Consider the following 25,416-nt stretch of genomic DNA (forward strand, 5'->3'; position numbering starts at 1 on the left):
TGGCAACACGAGGAGTTGACACTTTTGGCTAGACCACGCTGTACTGATAGGACACGCTTCCGTCGCTTTACTAAAAATATGTAATTGTTCTGATATTATGTTAAATTAAAAAAAAAGGTTATAGTAGATATATAAACGTGCTATATTTTGAAGATAAATCCTATGAAAAAAAAAGGAAATTCATCTTAGAAAACGTACTACCGTGAGACGACTTCTGTAGAAATGAATTTCGTGTCTACAGTCTCCTGTTCATTCACTAATATATGTACGAAATGATCCAAAAGACTGTTATGGGGCAGACGAAGCAAGGATTTTCCACAATATATAGCGTGACAGAGCAAAAAGAGAAGCTTATAATGAGAAGTGTTCGTGTAACGACAATTTTTTCCGTGATAGTGAGCTCTCGCTATAACGGACTTTTACTGTATATCCATTGCTAATTTCTCATCTTCAATTCGGAAGGTAGATGACAATATCTATTGAATGCACGAATAACACACAATAATGCACACTCACGCAGGTGGATCAGAATTGAATAAACTGTCCAGTTTAAACTATCCCAGTTCACAGTGAAAGCATCTGTTGCAATCTACCTCTGAATTTAAGCCTTTATCAAATGGTCGAGTCGGTGCGATTTGGCAACAAAACTGGATTTGGTGAACCCGATGTCATAACACCTTTATTGTGATGCAATCACTCCTCGTACCTCTACCGCAAAAATACAGAAGCAATTGAAGCCATTTTTTTCCCTTGTACAACCACTATGAAGAAAGAAGCACCTGTTAGTTAGGACGCTTCCATCGCTATATGCGCAAAAATGTGGTGAATATCGATTGTGGTCATACGACCGAAAATCATACAGGTCAAGAAATAAGTAAGCGTAATCATAACGGCATTCCCTTTCCATACGAACAGTCATATTTCCGCCTTTCAAAAAAACCACATTGGAAATGCCTAAAAATACTTGTTTATATACGAACATAACCATACGAAGGAACCATACGTCGCGTACACCAAGCAAAGCGTCTAAAGCCTGCCTACCCTTGCACACACACAAATGGGTAAAAATGCTTACTCATTCCTAGAAATACGTAAGGGAGTGTGTTCACTCCTAGAAAAACGTCGGAGGCTTGCTTATATCAATAAAAATGCGTACGTGGAAGTATTGACTAAATGTGCAGGAGGTTTAGAAGGCTTGCTATCGCTGAATACGCAATCCTTCTTTTTCAAGGGGTTTCTTCGAATAGGAGGATTTCATATTCCAAAAATGCATAGAGAGTTTGTGCATTCCTATGAATGCGTAGGAGGTTCGTGTACTCCTATAAATGAATAGGAGGTTTGTGTATTTCTAGAAATGCATAGGAGGATTGTGTATCATCAGGAATGTGAAGGAAGATAGCGTGCGCTCTCGCATGCCACACCATAATTTATGCCTTGCACTTTTGTGCTACTTTACTCGTTTTTTTTGTTTTTTTTTTGCTCCATGCCTGATTATTTTCCATAATCAAGCACTTCATAAACTTCCACTCATGTATTTCTGTCAGAATTCATTACGATCGGTGGTAATGGGCAAAAAATGCCTAATCGGAATGTTACATTAGCAACAAAGACCGATTGGTCATTGGTTCAGAGCGTACATTCAAGCCAAGTGTCTTGCTTTCTTTCTTTTTGCAGCCGTAGAAACGTGACCATCATGGGAGAAATCCGCGTATTCCATCTACCTGCATTTCAATTAAGAAACATTTCAAAATCTTATATACTGTGACCTTAATGATATTAAAAGCGTTTCACGTTCTGTAACACTACACTCCACTCATACGGATGGTGATACAACATGAAAGCTTATGATCTCAGAAATGTCCTAATTCTAACGATATGTAATTCACGTATGTACTCGAAACACATGAGATTCGGTTAATTTTTGCGATGCCTTTCACACCATGAATAATATAATTGGAGAACATGAACATGGTATTATCTCGCGAAAAGACCCCACGAAGTTGATTAAACATCAACTTTCTGCGACATTATCAGTCTTGGTTGCCATAAGGTTCTATGATGTACGCCCGCCTCTGATTTTTCTGCTCGGTTGAGACAGAGAGAGATGAAAGATCGTTCCTGTAGGTTCTCTCTCTCTCTCTCTCTCTTCCTTTGATCTCACAAGGCGTAAAATATAAATCACGACAACGAGAGTGAAACACTTTTGGGGCTAATGTCTAAAAGGGTCCACTCCTTTTCCTCCTTGTACTCACAGGTCTTCATTATGAACTTCGGAAAAGTGGGCAGAACTCTTGCTGATTTCGTATCTAGTGGTTTATGTTATTTTAATGACTCTTCCCCCTACCAATTACTGCAGGTAAATGCAAATATCTAAGAATCGCGAGTTTCAGATACGTCGAGGAATCAGCTTAGTCGATATCGCAGATTGTAATTTCTTGAGGAAATTGTCGCCCTATCTAATTGGTTCAATGCATGTAGGAGTGAAAAATTCAGTAGGGAAACTTTCACACAAATTATATGAAACTTTTGCCTATCTATCGCATGGAGAGGCGGTACTGAAACTAATTTACTCTACTTTCAGACCTGTGTAGTGAGAATTCTATTATTTATATTTGTAAGAAAAAAATTGTTATTTGGCCTTCCACACGTGGGAATACTAATGTCTTGTAGCTACCAAAAGACTCGGTATTCAATTGACCCAAAAACGTGTATTATAGTATTTTTTTTAATAATGGTATCCATGCCCAAACCGGGATTCGAACCCAGACCTGCACAGTGAGAAGCTAGTTCCCTAACCACTCGACTGCCAGGTGGCACTGAAAGTAGAAAGGGAGTATTGCGTTTACTAAAAAACCTACATGACCTATTCACTGGCATATTTCAATGCCAGTTTCCGCACTACGCCAGTGTCGTGATTACTGAAATACTTATATTATTGTGCAGTGGTGTTTTAACTGGTGGGCCGACACGGCCCCAAGTCAAAAAAAAACAGGGGTCCGAAATTATCAGATCTGATAATGAAAACTCATCAAATCCGAATTGTTTTAATTCATTGATCCTGAATTATCAATATATCTTGAATTACTAATTTCATTAACACTTGATTTTCATGAATTCCGAAATTATAACTTTTATTAGTTCTAATAACGACATACGATCACTCAGTTATCCATAACGTCACCTATCCACTGACCTGGTCACTTACACAATCACTTCGTCACTCGTACGGTCTCTCACCCATTCACTTGGCAACGTCCAAAGGGAAATGTCAGTAGTGAATCGTCAGGGGAATAAATGTCTGAAAAGAGGAATGTCGGGGTTACCAAGTGCGATATATCGAGAGCCAAATTTCCGGGTTGAAATGTCAGGGAAGAAATGTTCTTAGCGGAATGTCAGGGGAGAAATGTTCTTAGCGAAGTGTCGGGTGCAAAACGTCCAGGACGAAATGTCAGAGATGAAATTTCCGCATGAATCGTCCGGGGGCGAAATGTCTGGGACGAAATTTCAGAGATGAAACGTCCAAGGAAGAAATGTCGGGTACGAAATTTCCGGAGCGAAATGTCAGGGGCGAAATGTCGTGGGTCAAGTTTCCGTAAACCATTACACCGCTACTTCCCTGTATTTTATATTGTTTATTCTGTCATTATCATGTACGTCTATAAATTTACATTTTCACGTATTTATTTCCAGGTCTCCTGAACATGTTCAACCAGGGAAGAAGGACTTGGTCTGAAGAGTTTCTGTTATGATGTACATATGATGCCACTACAACCGTACTTATAGAACCGATGGGACAGAGACATCAGCCACCGAATTATAGGAAGCCTCCCTTCTTCGGCTCAAAACTCTTCATAGAATTCAGAAGTACTTTACTGGAGGAGAGTACGTCATGGTCTAAATCTTCACCGGGATGGCGTCCGCTGTTCGAGAACGAGACGACTTCATCCGACCGTTCGCCCTCGGATCCTTACGTCACAGGTGACACCAACAGCATCGTACCTGCTGCCCCGTACGTCAACATAACTGCCGAAGTACTCCAGCACGATTCGATTCTCAATACCACGGCGTGCGTCGGGAACTCGTGCAAAGATGACCTCAACGACTCGATTGCGTATTTCGACCTCGAGGACGACCTTATCCAAGAGAGGAATTGGCTGTTCCTGCTGTTGATTCTGTTGGTCATCGCCGGTGGTCTGGGGAACGTGCTCGTGTGTTTGGCGATATGCTTGGAAAGACGCTTGCAAAACGTCACGAATTACTTCTTGCTGTCTTTGGCGGTCGCCGATCTCTTGGTTTGTGTAGCCGTCATGCCGTTTGGGATACTCGATGGATTCCTCGGTGAGTAGCATTGCTAACGAATACTCTGGATGGGACAAAGTTGACTTACACAACCACTTCACCACTCATACGGTCTCTCATCCATACATTTGGCCTCGTCGAGAGGGAAATGTCAGTGGCGAATCGTCCGGAACGAAATGCCGGGTGTTGAAATGTCGGTGCTGGTCATGCATTTTGCCCAGCACGACCCAACCCACACGGGTAAAAGGCTTATATCCCTGGAGGGACAGAGCATGGGTCGCGTCTGGTCTGACGATCATGCATTTTCTTCCTCAGGGATGTTTCGTTCTTTGTTTAATACCGATGACAACACAGTGTTTGAAAACGGTCTTGTTAGGTAATAATATTCAGGATTAATTCTGTTCTCTGAACGTTTCGTCGATAAATATCTAGTAGTTAACTTCAGTGAAGATGAGAAGAATTGCGTCCAAAAAATTCACCGAAAGGAAAATTCATCTAAGGGAACAGATTCACCAACAAAAATTCACTAAAAATAGAAATTCGTTGACGGGAAAAATTGGAAAGACAGCGGGGTTTTTTTTCCAATCAATAGATCTAGTGAGTGTCTGAGACAGTGAGCAAGTCTGAAACGGGGAAGCGAGTGGTTACCGAGAAAAAAGGTGAATGACTGAGTGAGCGATTGAGCAACCGCTCGAGTGTGTGAGTGAATGGAGGAAGCGATCGAGTGAGTGAACAATTGATCGAGTGAGTTAGCAAAGAACTGAGTGATTCGGCAACGATCAAGAGAGTAAGTTGTGAAGTTGTGAGTTTTAGCAAGCGAGCAATTAAATTTTTTTTCCTGAGCAAATCGAATGAGTGGGTAAATGATCAAATGAATGAGTAAGTGAGTTAGTGAAACAATGAGTAAGTGAATGAATCAGTGAGTAATTGATTCAGTGTGTAAATGAGTAGGTAGGTGAGTCAGTGCGTGAATGAGTGAGTGAGTCAAGTAGTCAGTGAGTAAATGAGTGGGTCAACGAGAAAATGAGTTAGTGAATGAAACAGTGAGTGGCACAGTAAGCAAATGAGTGAGTAAATGAATGAATTGAGTGAGAGAAAGCAAGTCATTTTTCTCTAATTCAATAGCTCATGCATCCATATTAATTTTTTTACTAACTTGGTCATGCATTTTCTCGTTCACTCAACTGCTCGTGCATTTACTGATTTGCTCATAAACGAACTTGTTTACTCAGTACCCACCCACTTGCTCATAATTTATTTACTAATGATTCACTCGCTCATCAAGTAACTTGCTTACAGACTACTCACTCACTTTCTGGGTAACCCGCTCGCTTACCCTTCCTCGCATTTGCGCACTGACTCGGTCACGCATCTGTCGATGACGAACTATAGTCGGTGAATTTTCATGACTGTGAAGTTTCAGTGCATCACTGGAGAATGAAATAGCCTGCATTCCCCCTGCCGTCTTCTCTGCCTTTAGACATACAGGGTATGCCATAAATTCGTAAATATTTTAAAAATTCATAAAAAAATTGCGGGGAATTTGTATATTTGAAATGCGGTTATATATGCGGATGAGTTAATCTTACGAAGAGGGATTTCTTTCGGTGCAGACAAACATCTAGTTTAAATTTTTGTCGATAGGGGTCCAAGGAAAGTAATCCAGCAGAAGTGGTTGGATCTGAACTCTTTTCAATCTCTTCTGTGCCCAAAACGCTTGTAAAGCTTCAGCCAGCGATCCATGTGGCTGAAGTTCAACAACTTCACCAATACTGCTTTATCTACGAATGCCAAAATAGCAATTAAAATTTAATGGCGCCTCAGTAACAGGAAAATTCAGAAATGTGCTGTAATATAACTGCATTTTATAGGACTCTGATTTGCGTATTTCGTCATTTAGGTTTGTGCAGCGTGCTCTATTGACAAAAATTTAAACTATTTTTTTTTCTGCATCGAAACAAAATTTTTTCCATGAGAACAACGTTTTTGGAAACCTACGCCAATTCCTAAAATTTTTATATAATTTTTTAACTATTTATGAATTTATCGGGCACCCAGTGTGAAATAATAAATCAAAGAAAAAATAAATTATTTAGCAAATGCAACAAATCTTTTCTCCAGCTGTACATCTAGTGTATTAGTCGTGCTCTAATTCTCTTGCGAAACCTACTGCACTAGACTTAGTTAATGAGCAAGTTTGGGAATAGGTAAGCGAGAATGACTGAGTGAACAGTTGAGAAAGTACGTAAGCGAGCTAACAAATGGGTGAGTGGTAAGTGATCCAACTAGTTAGCCAGCAACTAAACTTTTACAAAGGCAAAGTGAGTGGTTGAGTCAGTGAGCAAGTGATACAATAAGAAACTAAAGAGAGAGAGAAAGAGAAAATTCACACATATACAGATTTCAGTGTATATCATGGGCATATCATGCAATCCTTTAAATTTCAGTTCATAACCTGCACCATTACTAGTTATAAATGTACGGTAAAATTAACAAATATTCAATTCATGGAAATTTTTTCAATCGTGTTTGGAATATCACATTAATTTTGCTCAAAATTTGACATAAAAATTAATTTTACATAAAAAATGGCATACGTACAAATAAGACCTCAACAGGCAAAATGCCCAAAGACGTGGCTGAGAAAAAAGATGTCCGTAATAAATATGGATGTCATATATTTCTAAAATACAGCAACACAATTAAAAATGTAATTATAAAAACCACATATATACATGATAAAATATAATACAATGATCATAAAGAAGTATTTACGGTTGTCTTATAATTAAAGTAGTCCAAAATCTAATATTGTTTTCATCATTTTGGGACACTTCCTATCTAAAAATGTTATTTAAGTTCACTCCACTTTTAGATAAAATTAAGTCTCACTCACTTTTAGATAAAATTGACAAGAAAGGGAGAGATGTAGTCGGCTACCTTAAGTGTTGTTAAATCAAGCGTTTTTCGTGACTGAACACCCAAATCCAGACCATTCCGTGAGTTCGTGTTCGAAGATGATGGACAATTAGCTCAGATTCAACAGCTGATTGCTCCATGGCGGGGAAAATCCCTCCCTTACATCCGAGAAATAAGAACAACGTTAATAAATGATGATGTTAATTTGGCCAAAGGACGGAACAGAGCTTCTCACCTAGTTACTTATGCATGTCTTTTCTCCAGCTGTGCAAATGCGAATACTTAATAGCTGTACAACTAGTGTATTAGTGTGTGCTCCAAGTCTGTCGTGAAACCTACTCCCCTTTTAATCAAGGCTTAGTAAGGGAGAATTCATTCGAGGAAACTCTCTTGAAATTGCGTGAGGGATCACTGAGGGCCCGAGAAAATTCGCGAATATACTGAGTTCTGGAATTAATTTCGCGAAAATATTTTAAATGATGAATGGCTTAATTTCATCAGCTCGGGTGGGTGAGGTTTTAGGCCGATTCAGCCAACGCGCAATTTTACCGTCAGCGGATGAGTTGGTGATCGCCGTAATTGGACTAGGATATCGAAGTTTCTCGAACGAATTTTACGCGAAGCTTCCAGAGCAAAATCTGATCGTGTTCGTCTTAATTACAAACCGACGAACGCAAGCATTTCTCAGCGTTTACGTTCTAAAACTGGAAACAAGTTTCGTTATTTTATTGAAGAGTCGTCAGCAGTATTATGAGATAGCGTTCCAACGTCATGTTGCGTTAGTGAAAATTTATCGGATTGAATGAAATACAAACATTATAAATTCATAAACAAACAATTCTGAAAATATTTCTTTCATTAATTCCGGAATTTTATTTCTTCTGGAATTTCATTAACTCTAGACTTCTATTCTAATTATGAAATTCTGAACTTTTTTGCAATTTCTGGATTTCCGAACTTCTATCCATTCTGGAATTTTGAACATTTACCAATTGTAGAATTTCGAATTTTTACATTCCAGAATTCTGAACCCCTTTACAAGCTCTGGAATTCTAAACTTCTATAAATCCTTGAATTCTAAACTTCTATAAATCCTTGAATTCTAAACTTCTATAAATCCTTGAATTCTAAACTTCTATCAATTCTGGAATTCTAAACTTCTATCAATTCTGGAATTCTAAACTTCTATAAATCTTTGAATTCTAAACTTCTATAAATCTTTGAATTCTAAACTTCTATCAATTCTGGAATTCTAAACTTCTATAAATCCTTGAATTCTAAACTTCTATCAATTCTGGAATTCTAAACTTCTATCAATTCTGGAATTCTAAACTTCTATCAATTCTGGAATTCTAAACTTCCATCAATTCTGGAATTCTAAACTTCCATCAATTCTGGAATTCTAAACTTCTATCAATTTTGGAATTCTAAACTTCTACCAATTCTGGAATTCTAAACTCTTCTATCAATTCTGGAATTCCAAACTATCAATTCTGAACTTTTGCAATGTTGGAATAATTTTTTTTCATTACTTCTAACAATATCTTTCATAAATTCCCCTAATGATGTTTCATTAATTTTGAAATTCTGAACTTTTTACCAGTTCTGGAAGTCAAAATATATCGTTTTTGGAATTATAAACATTTACAAAGATGGAATTATTTCTTTCATTAATTCTGGGGTTTTATTTAAATTATGGCATTCTGAACTTTTTACAAATTCTTTATTTCTGAACTATTTACAAAGTCTGGATTTCTGAACTTCTACCCGTTATGAAATTTTGAACGCTTACCAATTGTAGAATTCTGACAATAATCTTTTTATTATAGTAATTAAAACACCGCACCACTCTGAATACCAAATTAAATTTTGTGTGTGTGTGTGTGTGTGTGTGTTTGTGTGTGTGTGTGTGCTCTGCGTTTTTTATTTTTTCTTTAATTCTGGAAAATTCTTTCTTTGGGGCCGTTCAAGTATTACGTTAAAAGATTTTCAGCTATTTTTGATCCCTCCCTTTTAGCAAAATTTCGTCAGCTCTGCCAACACCCCCAAAAGGAGACTTCACCCCTCTTCTTTAGGGAATGTTGGCTCTGCCCCCAACTTCCTAACGCATATTGGGATCAGAGATTTACGTGGTCTTGCGGGCACGAGCTTCCCTCCCTCCCCATGGCTCCCCAGACGATAACAATGTAATTTTTTAAATACAAAAAAATATTTTTATAAAATTAAAATTTTGGAAGAAAATACCTTTTATATGTGTTATCATAATCAGTTTCTGTTAATTTCAATGCCATTTCAAGGCTAAGAACTCAAAACTTCTCTTTAAAAATTTGTTTCTACCCGGTCTCTAAACCAGCCATCTTCAACTTGTTGCTCGCGATTGAAGCTCCTTGAAGCACCAAGAGCAATTGATCAATGCTTCGATATATATATTAAACACCCTGTAATAATTTCATTTTTAAAAATAGCAATTTTGCAGATTTCAGGTATACCTATGTCAAAGTTGCCGTCAGGGGTGCATTTCGTTTGATATTAGGCATACGCAGCGCTCACGACTCGAGAACGTTTGAAGACCCCTGTTCTAAGCCATATATGCTAAACCTATGGTCCGCGCCAAATGTGGCCCTCGGGGTTATATAATGTGGCCTATCACCTCAACTATCGTGTGGCCACCTGAAACCTAATTTTGTAAAAATAAATTAAAAGCGGAACATTTATATAACTCTTAAATGGACGCATGGCACATCTTCAAATCACTCAAGTAGGCCCGTGGCACATTCACACTTGAGTGACCCGCTTCATAATTACAGATTACTTAAGTGACGCGCGGTACAGTTCCAGGTTATATTAGGCAGCCCGCGGCACATTTCTAGAACACTTATGTAGCCCACGACACATTTTTAAAACACTTCAGCGGCCCTGAAACATTTTCAGATTACTTGCGGGATTCACGGAACAATTAGAGATCACTATAACGTGGTTCTCTCTAGAGAACTTATCAATAGGGGAGAATATTATTTCAGGTGCCCACAAACTATAGGGAAAGGTTTTTCTCGTTTTTGGCACAACGAGTAAGATGCAATTAAGAATACTCCATATTAAAAAAATACAAATTGGTTGATGACATAAGCATCATTCAAGCCCCTCCCCACTTGTCATCAAAAGTCAGCAAACCTGAAACCTTCCACCATTTATCGATGCTGACTTAATATACTTAAAGCACCCCCCCTCCCTTCTTTAATTTTGAAACTTCCATCAATTTCGGAAATTTTTTTTTCTTTAATTATGAAATTTCACCGTCAATCGATGAGCTGATGATTGCCTTAATTGAACTACGATATCGAAGTTTCTGGAAACGCATTTACAGTAAGCTCCGAGAGAGAAATCTGATCGTGTTCGCGTTTTAATTACATACGTACCAACGCAAGCACTTTTAAGCGTTTACGTTCGAAAACTCGGGACACCAGTTTGGGGATTTCATTGAAGAGTCGTCAGACGCATCATTAGAACAGCTTTTCAATTTCATCCTGTGTTGCAGAAAATTTATCCGATTGAATACCATTCAAATTAATCACTTCTAACAGAGGTGAAGACACGGATGTTAATCCATACGTCTTAACATCCAACCGATATCATTATCAATGTAAAAATACAGGCTGTCTTGAACTGTTTACACAGAAGATAGCTGATGTTGATTTTAGAAGCATACTTTGAACCAAAAAAAAGTTTTGAAATAACGTGCGGTTAATCAAGTGGTCTTAAATTTATATACGTACTAGGAGGGCTCTGCCCCCACCCCCTGCCGCCTTTGGTGCCCAATCCCCCTCCCCCAAACTTCGCTTCACAACATATCTTGTTTATTTCGTCCAATTTCATCAGCGTGCTATGCAAAGGGGCGTGTGAAAGCACCAGCTTACTGAAGAAGCGAATTTTGCAATAATAAAGCAACAAAAAAAACAAATGTGATTCATCAAATACCCCCACGAAACTTGCCCATGGGGTCCCTAGACATCAATTCGTTGAATTTTAGTGGGGCCCCTGACAGGATTTATCTCAGGCTACCGATGTGTTGCAAATTTTACAATGTTAAACAACAGAAATCAATGAGATTCATCAAGGGACACGCAAAATGAAACCTGTCAACATTTCCATGGGGCCGCGACCTGGAGGCTTGTCGGACATCTCCCCGGTGAGGGGCAACGAAAATTTTAAATTTTCATCAATTTTACAACGAAAGAAATTCAGGTTCCCCCATCGAGTAGTGGAGACCCAATACTCAGATTTTTAGTGGGGAATCCAGACTGGATTATCTCGGCAAATTGTGCAATGTTAAACAAAAAAAAAAGAATCAGATTCATCCAGGGCCCCCAAAATGAAACCGGTAAACATGGGGGCCCCCGACTTGAAAGCTTGTCGGTCATCCCCTGGTGCGAGTGCCATGAAAAATTTTCATTTGTATCCATTTCACCAACGAATAAAATCCGGGCCCACCCACGCAACTACCCGTGACCGAATTCACAAATTTTATAGGGCCCCAGACTGGATATATCTTTTGCTTCGGCTATCGCAAATTTTTCAAGGTTAAAGCACAAAGAAAACAATGAGATCCATCAAGGGCCCTTGGAAATGAAAACTTTTAACTTATACGTGCAATCCTCCTCGGGTTCCCGGACCCTGTGTGTTGGGAGCACTGGTGTTATATGTATATTATACATACCTCTCGGCATGACCCCCCACAAGGTCAGGGCTGACAGGGGCCGGAATGATTCTTATCACTTTTTGATTTTTCACACTATAAATTAACCACAGAGGAGCCCCTGAAAATCTGGTTTGGGGGCTCGCCATCTAAATTCCAGCCAAGGGCCCTGCTGTAGGATCTGGGAGCCTCTCGGTACATGCACATAACATGGTCCCGATGTATGCTTTAGTTAAATGAATACTTGACCCAAAATCGTAACCGACTTCCGTAACACAAAAACGTCACCCATTTCCGTAACATAAAATCGTCACTATTTTCGGTTGCTTAGAAACAGGCCCTTTTCATGTTTGTGATTTTATATTATAGAATAGATTTTTAATTACAATTTATTTATTAATTAATTTTAATTCTTTTTTTTTTAAATTAACACAAATATAGAAAAAATTAACTTTTATTTACACTCTGCGTACTAAAACTTCCTATTCAAGTAATTTATAAAAAAAATGCAAATTTTTAAATGCAATCGTCCCGAAATATGACGATTTTTACACAAGCCTATGGAAACTTGTCAACATAGTTATAAGGTGGCAAAACGTAGTGATTTTAATATTTAATATATCAATAAATACAATGCACGCCACTTAATGGGATCATATTTGGACACCGAGTTTCTGAAAACAATAACCAATTGATAACTACAGCCGAAGAAAATCCCTGTTAAAAATACGATAACCATACGTCCCGTTTGTTGGAACATAACGCGCGATGGGAAATGGGATAAAATTCCGTTTTCCTTTCCCACATAACTGATTTCAAAATGTTTTAAATCATGTCTTTTTTTTTCAATTGTTCTAAAACAGGATATTTTGCCCTTTTTTGCGCTAAAATCTTTTTCTTTCGTATTCAGCAATTGTGAAGAGTGGAATGGAACTGTTTTGGAACCACGAATTCCCAATATATTTTATAGTCCATGGTACGTTCCATAGATCCCTTGTGAATGCCTTGGCGAGGAACTGGGAATGTGGTCAGTTGAAAGAAACTAACCATGAAATGATTTTTTTTTAATATACAGTATATATAGGCCTATGTTGCTGCCAAAGTCTGAAATTGGCCAATTCTTGACGGGACCAGCCGCGTCGCGAATTGACCAATTTTTGTGAAGTGGTCGGTAATCCCGGGTCCTAAGTCCGGTAACAAAAGACATGATTCGGGATCATCGTCAAGTTGACGTATTTTTTCGGGATAATTATGCTCGCATTAGTTATGACAATCCATCAAACCGCAGCTGCCATATATATGCATGTAACACACGTTGGCGATTAAAAAATTGTATTTGGCTCCTACCGGACCGTATTACATCAGTACATCGAGTTCTGTGGCCCCTCCACTATCTCTGCCGATCATTTCTTCAATTTGGATTTTGGCCTCAACTCTTGTCCAATTCGTGACGGGACCGGCAAATTAACGAATTGACCAGACTTCGGGCTTTGGCAGTAGCATATACACGTGCCTTCACTATAGGAAAGCTATTGCAAAACTGCAAAAACAGCGCTACCCGTACAAGGAATCATAAAGGCGAAATTACGACCCGATTAGGATATTGAATTGAGCACGGAAATTTTTTGTCAACATAGGAGCCCTCTGACCTCCTACATAATTTTGCAAGTTGCTACAGATCATTTATATGGGAAAAATGAGTCTTATGCTCAACCTTAGATTCAAAAGAAGCAAAAAGAAAAGACAAAAACTTTCGAAAAAAAAATTGATAATATAAACCATCCTGATAACTTTTAATGCTTTATTTTTCACATGTTATGATAATGGTCTGTTCCGTACTTTGCGAAAATTACAACAACATCTGCGATTCTAATAAGCGACTTCTACTGTATTGCATTAAAAATAAGAATAATTTTTTTGCTAATTACTTTTTAGAATGAAATCTACATCTAAATAGTTGTAAATTTTAGCCCACGGGAACTGTATAGAAAGTTAATTTTTTTATGTACACAACCCCTCAAATAAATTTTGGGATTCTGCACGTCATTTGCAAATTTTCATAACATAAAATATGTTCTTAAAGTTAACGGTTGGGAATATATCTACTATGCCAGAGGTTCTCAACCTTTTTTGCCTCGCGAAGACCTTCACAGTTCATAATTTTTATATCGGAGCCCTGTTTGACTCGAGGAGTCTTTTTTGTATAAAATTTTTATGTCGGAACCCTGTAGGCCCCTTTTTTTCATTTATCTATCAAATTTACTTATTTATTTTATTTTCCTTGAGTCGCCACGGAGCCCCTGGGAAGTGCACACGGAGCACCGGTTGAGAACCGCTGTACTATGCAAAGGATTTGAGACAGCCTTTTTTACCACCCAGCCTATTGCTTATGTTTAATATCTGAAACTTTTCTTTTAAATTTGATCATTTGATCATTTTTTTGATCAAAAAAAGGGACGCGGTAGCCCGGTCGATAAGATGTTCGCCTAAAGTACCAAAGGATGTTTAGAGGTGTCGCGAGTTCGATACCCAGCTCGTCCTTCTCAGAAAACTTTCTTGACACAGGGGTACAACAAAAAACGGCGACTTGACCGCAGCAAAAAATGCTACCGCAGGGAGTCCCCCGTCGAGGGGTTAGCGCACCAACCTCTCGATGAGTATGAAAAACAAGCCTGCCGTTCGGAATCGGCAATAAATTGTAAGTCCCGGTCTAATTAGCCCTCGTGTGCAGAAAATGACCGTGGTGCAACAAAAATGATCAAATGATCTTTTAAATTAAAAAACAAATTAATCGATTTTTGAATGGCCTCATTTGAGCATAGTTTTCGAAAACAAACACTTTCTTGTCAGTTTCACCCATATTTTTGGATGAAAAAATCAATCTCAGATAACAGAGGATCCCGTACTGTTTTCATTTCTTTTTTCAATTTACTTTAATACATAAATTAACTTCTTTTTCAAAAGATTAACTTTCAAAAATTTCACCCTAATTTTCACACAATCATGATTTTTTTATTTATTTATAAAATACATATGGTCTGTACCAGTTTCTACTAGATTTGCTTCTAAACCCAGATTCAGGAAAAATACCGGAAAAAAAAAATTAAAATTTCGAAGAGAAATAGATAATTAAAAAACACACTCTTTTTGCTGAAAAAGAAACGAAGCACCGTGAAGAGAAATTTACTGTTCTTATTGAAATTACATATGCGTAGATGCAGATATTTTTTTTACTAAAAACTATTCAGTGCAAAACAAATTGATTTTACTTGGTACTTTAACTCTCAGCGCTCGCCCATCATGCGGAGACGATGAGCGTAGCGGCGTGCTCCATCATCTTAAGATGAAATTTTTTAACATGAAGTTCTTAAAATGACGAATAGATGTCGTACGCACATTTTATTCTGGTATTTTTTTTAAATTCTCCAACAGGTTTGCATGTACTAAGGGAGCGGCTGATTGTACGTTGTTGAGTAGTGGTAGAGTACCTTCCTTGTTGGTGATTGTGGGTCCAAACCCAGATTCTTTGCATCACATTGGTTTTTTTTTTTTTTCCATTGTCAATTAAACCTATACAAAACGGAACGACAAGAGACTGAAATATTTCATTTTAGACCGATTTCCATTTTGTGAAGGTTCATACATACCACTAAAAGCATTAATCAATGAAGGAACTATATTTTGATTCCGTCGAAGACAAGTTTCCGTCTCATAAAGTGTCCGTCTTAGATACGTTGCTATCTAAAACGGTGATAGCTCGGCTTACGAAGTTTTCGAATAGCACAGAACAGCTTTTATCCGACTATACCCACAGTCTATTGGTTAAAATACTGTTAGAATATAGGCTTACAATAAAAATAAGAAATGTCTATTCTCGAAATATGTAGAGTAATACTGTCTATAGATTATTCACATTTCACCAAAAGCATATTTTTTCCATACGCTTGTTAGAGGAAAATATGTGGGGCGCAGTGTTTTACTTCATCATACTTCTGTGCAATGCGGTCAACACTTTAACGGGGCGAAACATCTAACTGAATTTTGTTAATTAACATAGCTAAAAGAGAAAAAATAACAGTTGTCTCACACTTGTGCTGTCATTTGGTTTACCGTAAAGTGATTATATATACAGCCTTTAAACTTGAAAATACCAACACCCAACAACGTAAGTAAGTGATGCTACGGGGGTTAAAAAATTAGAGTGGCACTTTGATGTACCGTCAATAGTCGAAGGGTTAACTAATTTCACACAATTCGAGACAACTTGGTTCTCCCATTGCCATTCATGAACATCACTGTATTTAGAGAAGAAACACAGAGAGAGAGGGAGCCATATATCACATTTTTTTTCTGAGACTTGTACGTAGGTACAATAAAGCAAATGCATACAGCCGTAATTTATAACTTATATATTACGTCTTTTTTTTATTCGGCCGGGCATTTTATCACCCTCCCCTCCAATCCTATTTGTGTTTATAACAATAATATCCATAACTTTCACCAGGAATGTATTGCATCAATGTTGGTTTATGCATTGTGTTTTACCGAAACTGAAACAATTCAAAAATGAAGTGGGAAACCCCCTTAACGGACACTTCCCGTCAGCGGACACCTTCCGTCAATGAACATTTTTCTGATCCCCGGTCCCTTGGAATAGGGCTTTAATGTATTTCACTCCCCGTTAGCGGAAAGTAAAATCAGGTAAATTCTAATTTCTTTTTCCCGAACTCTATTTTGTGAATTTTTTTTAATAAATCGGGAATGTATCATATTCAACGGTGATTATGAATAATCCAAAGCTTGTATTGGTAAATATGATAAAATCCATCAATTAATTACTTGATTAACTTAACGTAATTACGGTCCAAGATGCTTATTTTAAATGATAATGTTGGTTTTGTTTGCACATGCTGACACGTGTGAAGAAAGCCAACAAAAGTTTTGGTCCCATGAGTGTCCGTTATCGAGAGGTTCTGCTGTATACCATATTATATTTTCGAATGAAAATAATTTAATTTATTCGCTTACCATATGCCTGACCTTAGGTGATTTTCTAAATTATTCCTAGGATGAAAAACCCCTTTAATTAATTTTTTTTTTCCTGTTTAATCATCGTTAGGTCAAGTTTTAATCATCTTTCGCCTTGTTTACGTCAACCGTATAATGAAAAAAAATATTCCCGTTCTAGTGACATGGAATTTTTTCGTTCGCTCTATTTTAGAAGTTATTAAGAGGGCATCCTTTTCATTCCTTTCTTATTAGAATTGATGATAAAATGTTTTTGTCTCGTCAGCTCTGGCCCTCACCCGAGCTGAATTATTCTGAAATTTCATTAAGAACATTTTAACATAAGCATGTAGCACGATCAGTGGTAAACGAGTTAGTGCAGTGTTAGCAGACGAGTGGAAGAAGTTTTCGGAAAAAGAGGGGGGAAATATATGCACGCGTAAATTTCAGAAGCTCTGGAGAATACACGTAAGGATTCTTGGAGCTCCAGGAAATACAGGTGCAGATTTTGGAAGCTCTGGAGGAAATGCAGGTGCAGATTTTGGAAGCTCGTGGATACACAGGTGAAGATTTTAGAAGCTTGTGGTTATGCAGGTGCAGGTTTTTGAACGTCTGTGGAACACACGTGCTGATTTTGGAAGCTCTGGGTAATACACGTGCAGATATTTGAATATCGTGGTGATACAGGTACAAATATTTAGAGCTTGGAGGAATACATGTGCGGATTTTGGAGGCTCGGGTGGGGGGGGGGGGTACCTGCGTTTATATTTTGTAAGCTCATAGGTGACGGTTGTGAATTTCAGATGCTCGTGGATGGGGATGAATATGGAAACTTTATTAGCTCAAGAGGAGGAACAAACAAAGTTTGGAAGCTGAAAAAAACATAATTGAAAATGTAGAAGTCCAAGCAGGTATACATTTTTGAAACTCGCAGGGAACGACTCACTACTTAACCGAAGATGCACCTCGTACATATTCCTCTACGAAACTTCTAACGAATCGGCACATGCTGGAACGTACATGATTCTCCCTAACGTATTTATGTTGTCGAGTTGTGCATGTCTCGTGTTCATGCTGCCATCTAGCTTGCATTTTCTGAAGTTAAGATGGAAATGCTTGAATTTTCATATTTTTTTCAGTATCGTGTTGTAGGCCTGCCTGCTCTCTACGGAGAGACTTTTTCAAATAGGATACCGGCTCACATTCGTTCCTCGAAGCAGGGAACGACTGCAGATTTGAGATGCTTGGCGGAGGGGGTGAATATGCAGATTTTGTTTTCTCGAGGTGAGCCACAAACAAAATTTGGAAACTCGCAGGAAACGAGTACAGATTTCGTAAGCTCGTTAGAGAAGCATGAGCATTTTATTGATCATTGATCATTTTTGTCGCACCACGGTCATTTTCTGCACACGAGGGCTAATTAGACCGGGACCTACAATTTATTGCCGATTCTGAACGGCAGGCTTATTTTTTATACTCGTCGAGAGGTTGGTGCGCTAACCCCTCGATGGGGGACTCCCTGCGGTAGCAATTTTTTGCTGCGGTCAAGTCGCCGTTTTTTTTTTCTTTCTTGTACCCCTGTGTCAGGAAAGTTTTCTGACAAGGACGAACCGGGTATCGAACTCGCGACACCTCTAAACATCCTTTGGTACTTTAGGCGAGCATCTTATCGACCGGGCTACCGCGCCCCTTTGAGCATTTTAGAAGCTCTGGAGAGAAGCGTGCAGGTTTTGGAATGGTGAGAGGCGCAGCTACACACTGAAAAGTTAGAAAAACCTCGATAGAATATGCAGTTCGAACACTCAAATCTCTGGTCATGGGATTATATCTTTGATCACGATTAGTGATGCGGCAACAGATACCTTATGGTAAGTTTATTCAATCGGGGGACTATTTTGAAATCACATAGGTTGTACAATGTGGTGGCGTAACCTGACACAAAATTTTTGAATCTTTTAATTTGCAATATGAAACTATTTAAATACTCATATTATGTACACTAATCTCTCACTTAGAAGGCTTCTCTTGGTTATAAGAAGATTTTGAGCACTCCGCGTCAAAGATACACGTAAATAATGCAAATAAGTATTCACTTTGCACTTCTTTCACTCGTGCAACTTTTTTCCTCGTGCCTTTGCACCGACGCATAGGTGAGACATCTGTGTATACATGCTCCCAATCACTTTACGGGTAACATAAATTTGTATAAGTGTTTGAATGAAATAAGCTATAAATATATTTCAAAATACTTACTGTTGTCTTTGTTTTCTCTTCCTATGGTTCAGGTTACTGGCCATTCGATTGGCATATATGCAGCGTCTGGGTTACCTGCGACGTACTCAGTTGCTCTTCTTCGATCATGCATATGTGTTTCATATCTCTCGGTCGGTATTTGGGGATACGAAACCCGTTAAAGACTCGAGCAAGCTCCAAGAAAGCTGTCGTGACGAAGATAGTCCTCGTTTGGTTAGTGTCTATGAGCATCACGAGTCCCATCACAGTTCTCGCCATGGTCGACGCAACCAACATCAAACCAGCTACAGGTGTTTGCGCCATAAACAACCGTTTCTTCTTCGTTTTCGGCTCGATGTTCGCATTTTACGTACCGATGGTGATCATGGTGGTGACGTACGTCCTGACGGTGCGCCTTCTGAAGAGGAAAGCCAAATTTCTTGCGGAAAAGCCGAGCAGGAGGGTTCCCTTCATACGTAGGACTCGTCGGGCTTCGTTGACTTCGCCAGAGAGCTCGTCCAAGAACGGCCACGTGCAATCGGCAACGTACTGCCGTCGTTGTCAAACGGAAGTCAGCAATGACACGAAAGGTCTTCTTAATGCTTCACCGGGTCGTGACACGCGAGAGATCTTCACGAGGTCGAGGACAATCAGGCACAGCCAGAACCACCACCACCAGCACTCATTCCAGCAGCATCACCAACAGCTGCTGCCAGGCATGGTTCGGACACTAGGCACGAACCAGGTGATGAACGAACAGAAAGCCACGAAAGTCCTAGGGATCGTATTCTTCTCGTTCGTCATATGCTGGACGCCGTTTTTCTTGCTGAACATCCTCTTCGCTGTGAAGAGACCGGAGGATTTCCCATCCTATTTGGCGACCACTTTCCTGTGGTTAGGCTACGTCTCGTCTACGATTAATCCCATCATATACACCGTGTTTAACAAGAACTTCAAACGCGCGTTCTGGAAGCTATTGACGTGCAAGTGTCGCTTCGTTAGGCACGCCAACTTGCATTCGACAAACGATCTGACGAGCTGGACATTCAAATCCACTAATCATTACCCTAATAAGCCAGGGTCGCCGTCGGACCCTTATCACGAATCCATGTGCTGATGCGTTGTATATAAATGTGTGTGTGTTCGTACTCCATCAAGAATCGTCGTCACGTCAACGCCCCATAACAATATGACTGCGTTTCCTAATTGTCCCAGAGCCCTTCCAGTACACACTTATCGCTGAGATTTCGGGAATGTGCTCGACATTAGACCTTTCCAGTCCGATAGCTGTGGTTCACTGTCACGTCATCATAAACGTTCACTGTTCGTGGTAATATAACTTAGATATTTTAGCTCATTGTTTAAATCGCTGAACGATGATAGTTCTTGCTATGGTTTTCTTAATATCAATTATATATAGCTTCTCATTTCTTTTCTGGTTGATATCGAGCTTGAGGTGAAAAATTGAGTTTCACCAAATTAAAATTTCAATCCAATCATGCACAGCCAAATCTCTCTGTTAAGGGACGGATGTCCTGAATCGCATCCCTTCGGATAAGAACTCGTTTACCCCTTTGAATGAACTGCACTAGAGGACAAAAAATCTAGTCCAGTGGTGCACAACGTTTTCAGACCGCGGGCCAGATATGCGGTATTTCTACCGCTTGCGGGCCAGAAATTTATATTTATAGGGTGAACATACGATTGGTATTTTATGGGAGAGTCCCGTAACTTTGGTCGTCCGAACATTTTCATCAAAAAAATCCTTTTTTTCCCCTTATTCGCAACTGATCTTACTTGAATTTTCGAAATCAAGAGTTGGCATTATTCTCATGAGATATAAATTAATGCAAGTTTGACAACTTTATATTTGACTGTAATTGGTAATTTTTCTTGCTTTTCACCATTTTTTTTTTGTTGTTATTGGCAAACTTACTTGCCTTAGAGTCTAAGGGTGCGATAATGGTCCAAGCGCTTTATTAGACAATTGTTTTGGCTGGAAGTGGCAACGTTAAATTTCTTTGACCTACTTTTTTCTTTCTTTTTTTTTTTTGGTTGGCAACTTCATTCGGCAAATTGGTAACTTCACTCGCCTCGGCGACATTTTTTTACCATTATTGCCAACGAAAAATTTTAATCGACAATTTTACTGATAATTGGCGATATTATCTAGGGTATGGATCTCGATTTCCGGAATTTTTATGAAGGAAATATGGACAGTGACAGTCTGAACACTTTTATCGTGTTGTGTGTGAGCATTGATAATTTTCCGGAACACCGACCTTTCGTGGGCTGGATGAAACCTCATGGCGGGCCGGAGGTTGTGCACCCATGGTCTAGTCCCATCTGTGTCCCTTATCAAGAGGTTTCACTGTATATGCTCGTCTCATCAATTCTTTTAACACATTTAAAGATAATATTTTCATGTCACGTGGTGAAAAAGAGCTTGGGGTATGTATGAATGTATGATATGAAGAGAGGTAATTCACGTATATTGAATGCGCAAAAAATGATTATTTTATTCAATTTTTATGTCTCTATAAACATGCTGATTATTATAGATTCTCCTGCTAATCACTTCTCCCTCATAGATGACAGCAACGCAATTCTTATATATAAGAAATTTATCCGATTGTTTTCTTGAGATATAAATCCTAAGTAAAAATAGTAATTAGAACTGGAACATTACACAGATGGTGGGTACCCAGTGGTGGATATGTTACGGTGGTAAATGTGATGAATCGGTTATTATGCATAATCGTCAATTATTTCGGTAAGTTTGATAAATTTACCCCTTTCACCACTGATTATTGCATAATACAAAATCGTCTTTGATAAATTTGACAAATGATAAAAAAATTATCACTTTCACCGAATGATTAGGCTATACATCCAACCCAAGCGTTCTTGGTGAAATTTGATAAATACTTGAAATTTATCGCTTTTTACCGGTGATTGCATAATACCATAGTATAATTGGTGAATTTAATAAATATGAAAAAAATCCCAAATGTGAGTCTATTATGTTTGATAAGTATAGTCAGACACCGGTATTACGAGCTCCCATTTAATGAATTTCATGATTTAACGATTGTTTTTTTTAAATCCTGTGTCTGCGTGAATACCTGCGTTGATCGCAACACCGATATGATGATTTCTATCGATTGAACGAATGAAAATATATGTTTCATCTGATTCCTTACATCCGGGCTCTACTGTATTTTGAATACCAGGAAAATGTTATTTAACATTTAGGTAGTAAAGAAGAAAAGATGAGTAGATTAAGGCCTCCCGTAAATCATTTACCATATCGGGAACGATAGTAAAGTTTGTTAAATAGGAGTCGATTATATCGGGGTGCGATCGTAAAATTTGTTAAATGAGAAATCATTATATGGGGTGGGGGGGGGGACAATTTTGAATTTTGGGTGAAATTCGTCAAGTATGAGCTCGTTGCATCGAGGTTCAATTTCAGTATTCGTCAAAAGTAGTTAATTCTAGGAAGCTGTTCCAAAATGTCGATTATATGCATAATAACCACAAGATATGGTGAATTTAGTACGATTTACCATGTTTTGTAATGACGCTTGGGTATTTCGCATAATCGCCGGTATAAGTCATAATTTTTTTTTAGAATTTATCAAATTTACCGACGCCGCTTAGGTACAATACATGATTAACGGTAAATGTGGTAAGTTTAGGGAAAGTTACCAAAAAATGGTCGGCGATTGTACTTAATCGGATCTATCGCTTACCGTAGCAGATATATTAAAAATATTGCAATTTAGTTCCTTCAGATTAGAGTGGCTTCTATTGGCAAAGAGTGCAACTAAATTAGAAATTGCTTACGGCTGAAAATTTTTTTTGAGTTCCTAAGCAAAGTTTTTCTTTTTACATAACTGTTTTTCCGTTACAATTATAACTGTTTTTCTCTCTAAAATTCGTGCAGTGATATAGTTGGCAGCTTTTACATACTGTACATAAAGTACACAGGTATTTGATAAGCGTGTTGAAAATACCTCTGGGGTGAGCAAATTTCCTATCAAATATTCGACTTATCAATCTTTAGGTTAGAATAAGTATCACTCTATTCAATATTTATTTGAACATTGGTATGCAAAAAACAAATGAAACCAGTACGTAATGAAAATTTATTTGTAAATATCCACATAACTCAATTCTGGCACGGACATTTCGTTGATTGGCTGCAGAAAATACATACAAATCCAAAAACAACGCCACAACAGGCAAAATGCCCAACGAGGTGGCTGAGAAGAAAACGTATCTACGTATTACATACAGATAAACAGAGTTCCCACAACTGAGTAGGTCACCAAGCACAACACATCGTTCTTCTACGACCAAAGCCTACCGAGTTAAAGCTAATTGAAGTACAGGGTGTCCCATAAATTTGTAAATAGTAAACAAAATCATAAAAATGAGAGGAATTGGTATATTTGAATGTGTTGTATTTTTTTGGGAAACAGTTATTCTCATGAAAGGAGATTTTTTGTGCAAATAAATATTATTTCAAATTCTTGTCGTCGGAGGGCACTGTACAAAAACAAATCACTGGAGATACGCAAATCAGTGTCCTATACCAGGTGTGGACAACACGACGGCGTATAAGCCGCACCAATAAAATGACCCAGATACATATTGATTTTTTTTTTGGTTCCCAGCTACTAGACGCAATACATCAAAAATTACTGTTTGTTTTGCAATTTAGTCCATTCAATTACATCCATAGTTTAAAATTTTTGCAGACAAAACATTTTTTATACATTTGTCTGCAGTTATCTTTATCTCTCATTCCTGATTTCGCAACCGTGGGGCCGCACGGGTCGAATAATAGACGCTCAAGGAATTGATTCACACACACTTCGAGAGGAGTTTGCTCTGGAAAGCGTGCCAAAAGCCAGTCGTTTTGATGGTATTGACTTTCATGGCTAGACCCGTGATGGTACCAAGATAAAATTATCTAGATTCGCATGGGCCAAGCAAATTGCCTGTAGATGTGAATAGTTGCACACACGCACCATTACCTGGTGCCCCTGTAAGTCCGTAATGATTACACGGAACCAGATTTCAAGTTCTCTCAAGTCATTTGGAACGTTTTTGTTATTGAAAGTATGTTTCTAAAATCAACAGTTGCAGACACATTCGTTATGCGAATATTTTGGGACAGCCTGTACAGGGAACCCAGGGGCTCTTAATCTTTTTTCAGCCGAAACCAAAAATGAACAAAAAGATCAGCTTCACGACCCATGAGACTTTGTTTTTCGAAATTATTGGTACCAGTGAGCTATGAACATTATAGGCATAAAAGGAATGTAAGTGGATTCATAAGATCATGCATTTGAATCCCTTCCTCGGAAAAATGTGTCATTTACAACTGAGGGGCTATTTTAATGAACTCCACACTTTTTATTGAGGTTAGCCAATGGTCTTAAATTGTCACAAATCAACAGTATAAATTATTTAATATTAGATGAAAATTTTGTATGGACCTGAAGGTTCTAAAGCAAAAAAAAAAAAAACGGCGAAGAATCTCGAACGTTTTCTCTGTATTAGCGGGTATGAATAATTTCTTTCATCATAATGATTAAGTGTGATGCATAAGAAAGCGGTTCTCAACCGGTGCCGGAGCACTTGGAGCTATGTGTGAACTCTCCAGGGGGCTCCACGGCCGATCAAGAAAAATATAAAAAAACTTTAAATTTGAAAAAAAATATATAAATGTTTTTGAATTATAAAAATAAATTAGTGTAACGCTCTCTTGAAAAAAATATGCCTGCGGGGATCCGCCATAGACATTTATGTACTAGAAAGAACTCCGCGAGTCAAAAAAGGTTGAGGTCGCATAAGCATTTAATTAGCATAATTGGAATGAAGCAATCTTGGTGCTGCATACGCAGGTTCGAATTCAATCTATACAAAACAGGTAAGACATTCTTTTCTTTTCCTTTGCTCGGTCTAAATAGGGAAAGGTTAAAATATAAAAAAAAAACCCGTTAAATATATATATGTCATTTGATGAGTGTTGGAAAATTAGAGAAAACAAAATTTCATGCTGCGTAAATTTAACTTGCAACAGGAAAAATAATGAATTGCATCTTTTTTTCGGGGCCTGGCTAAATTACATTGAAATTTAGGACTCGCTGCCCAGGTCCGCCATTAGGAGTGTCGGGTACACAGGAATGAGTGTCAATTTATCCATTGACTGAAAGATTTTAGAAATCTTTTAATGTGCATGAGAATTAAAA

General features: G+C 38.3%; 1 protein-coding gene across 1 annotated transcript in view; it reads left to right on the forward strand.

Moving 5' to 3' along the window:
* The window catches only part of LOC149084176 (5-hydroxytryptamine receptor 2C-like), a 136,813-nt gene extending 114,319 nt beyond the window's left edge, over window positions 1-22,494 (forward strand). The window contains exons 2-3 of the mRNA XM_089235455.1: window positions 3,691-4,338; window positions 19,204-22,494. Of these exons, the coding sequence (XP_089091581.1) occupies window positions 3,789-4,338; window positions 19,204-20,267 (1,614 nt within the window). The 5' untranslated portion in view covers window positions 3,691-3,788 and the 3' untranslated portion in view covers window positions 20,268-22,494. The remainder of the gene's footprint in view (window positions 1-3,690; window positions 4,339-19,203) is intronic.
* Window positions 22,495-25,416: the final 2,922 nt, after the last annotated feature.

Source organism: Pholcus phalangioides, unplaced genomic scaffold, assembly GCF_987345545.1.
Source record: "Pholcus phalangioides strain wild (caught in Gottingen) unplaced genomic scaffold, Ppha-v1.0 ptg000008l_1, whole genome shotgun sequence".
NCBI lineage: Eukaryota > Metazoa > Arthropoda > Arachnida > Araneae > Pholcidae > Pholcus > Pholcus phalangioides.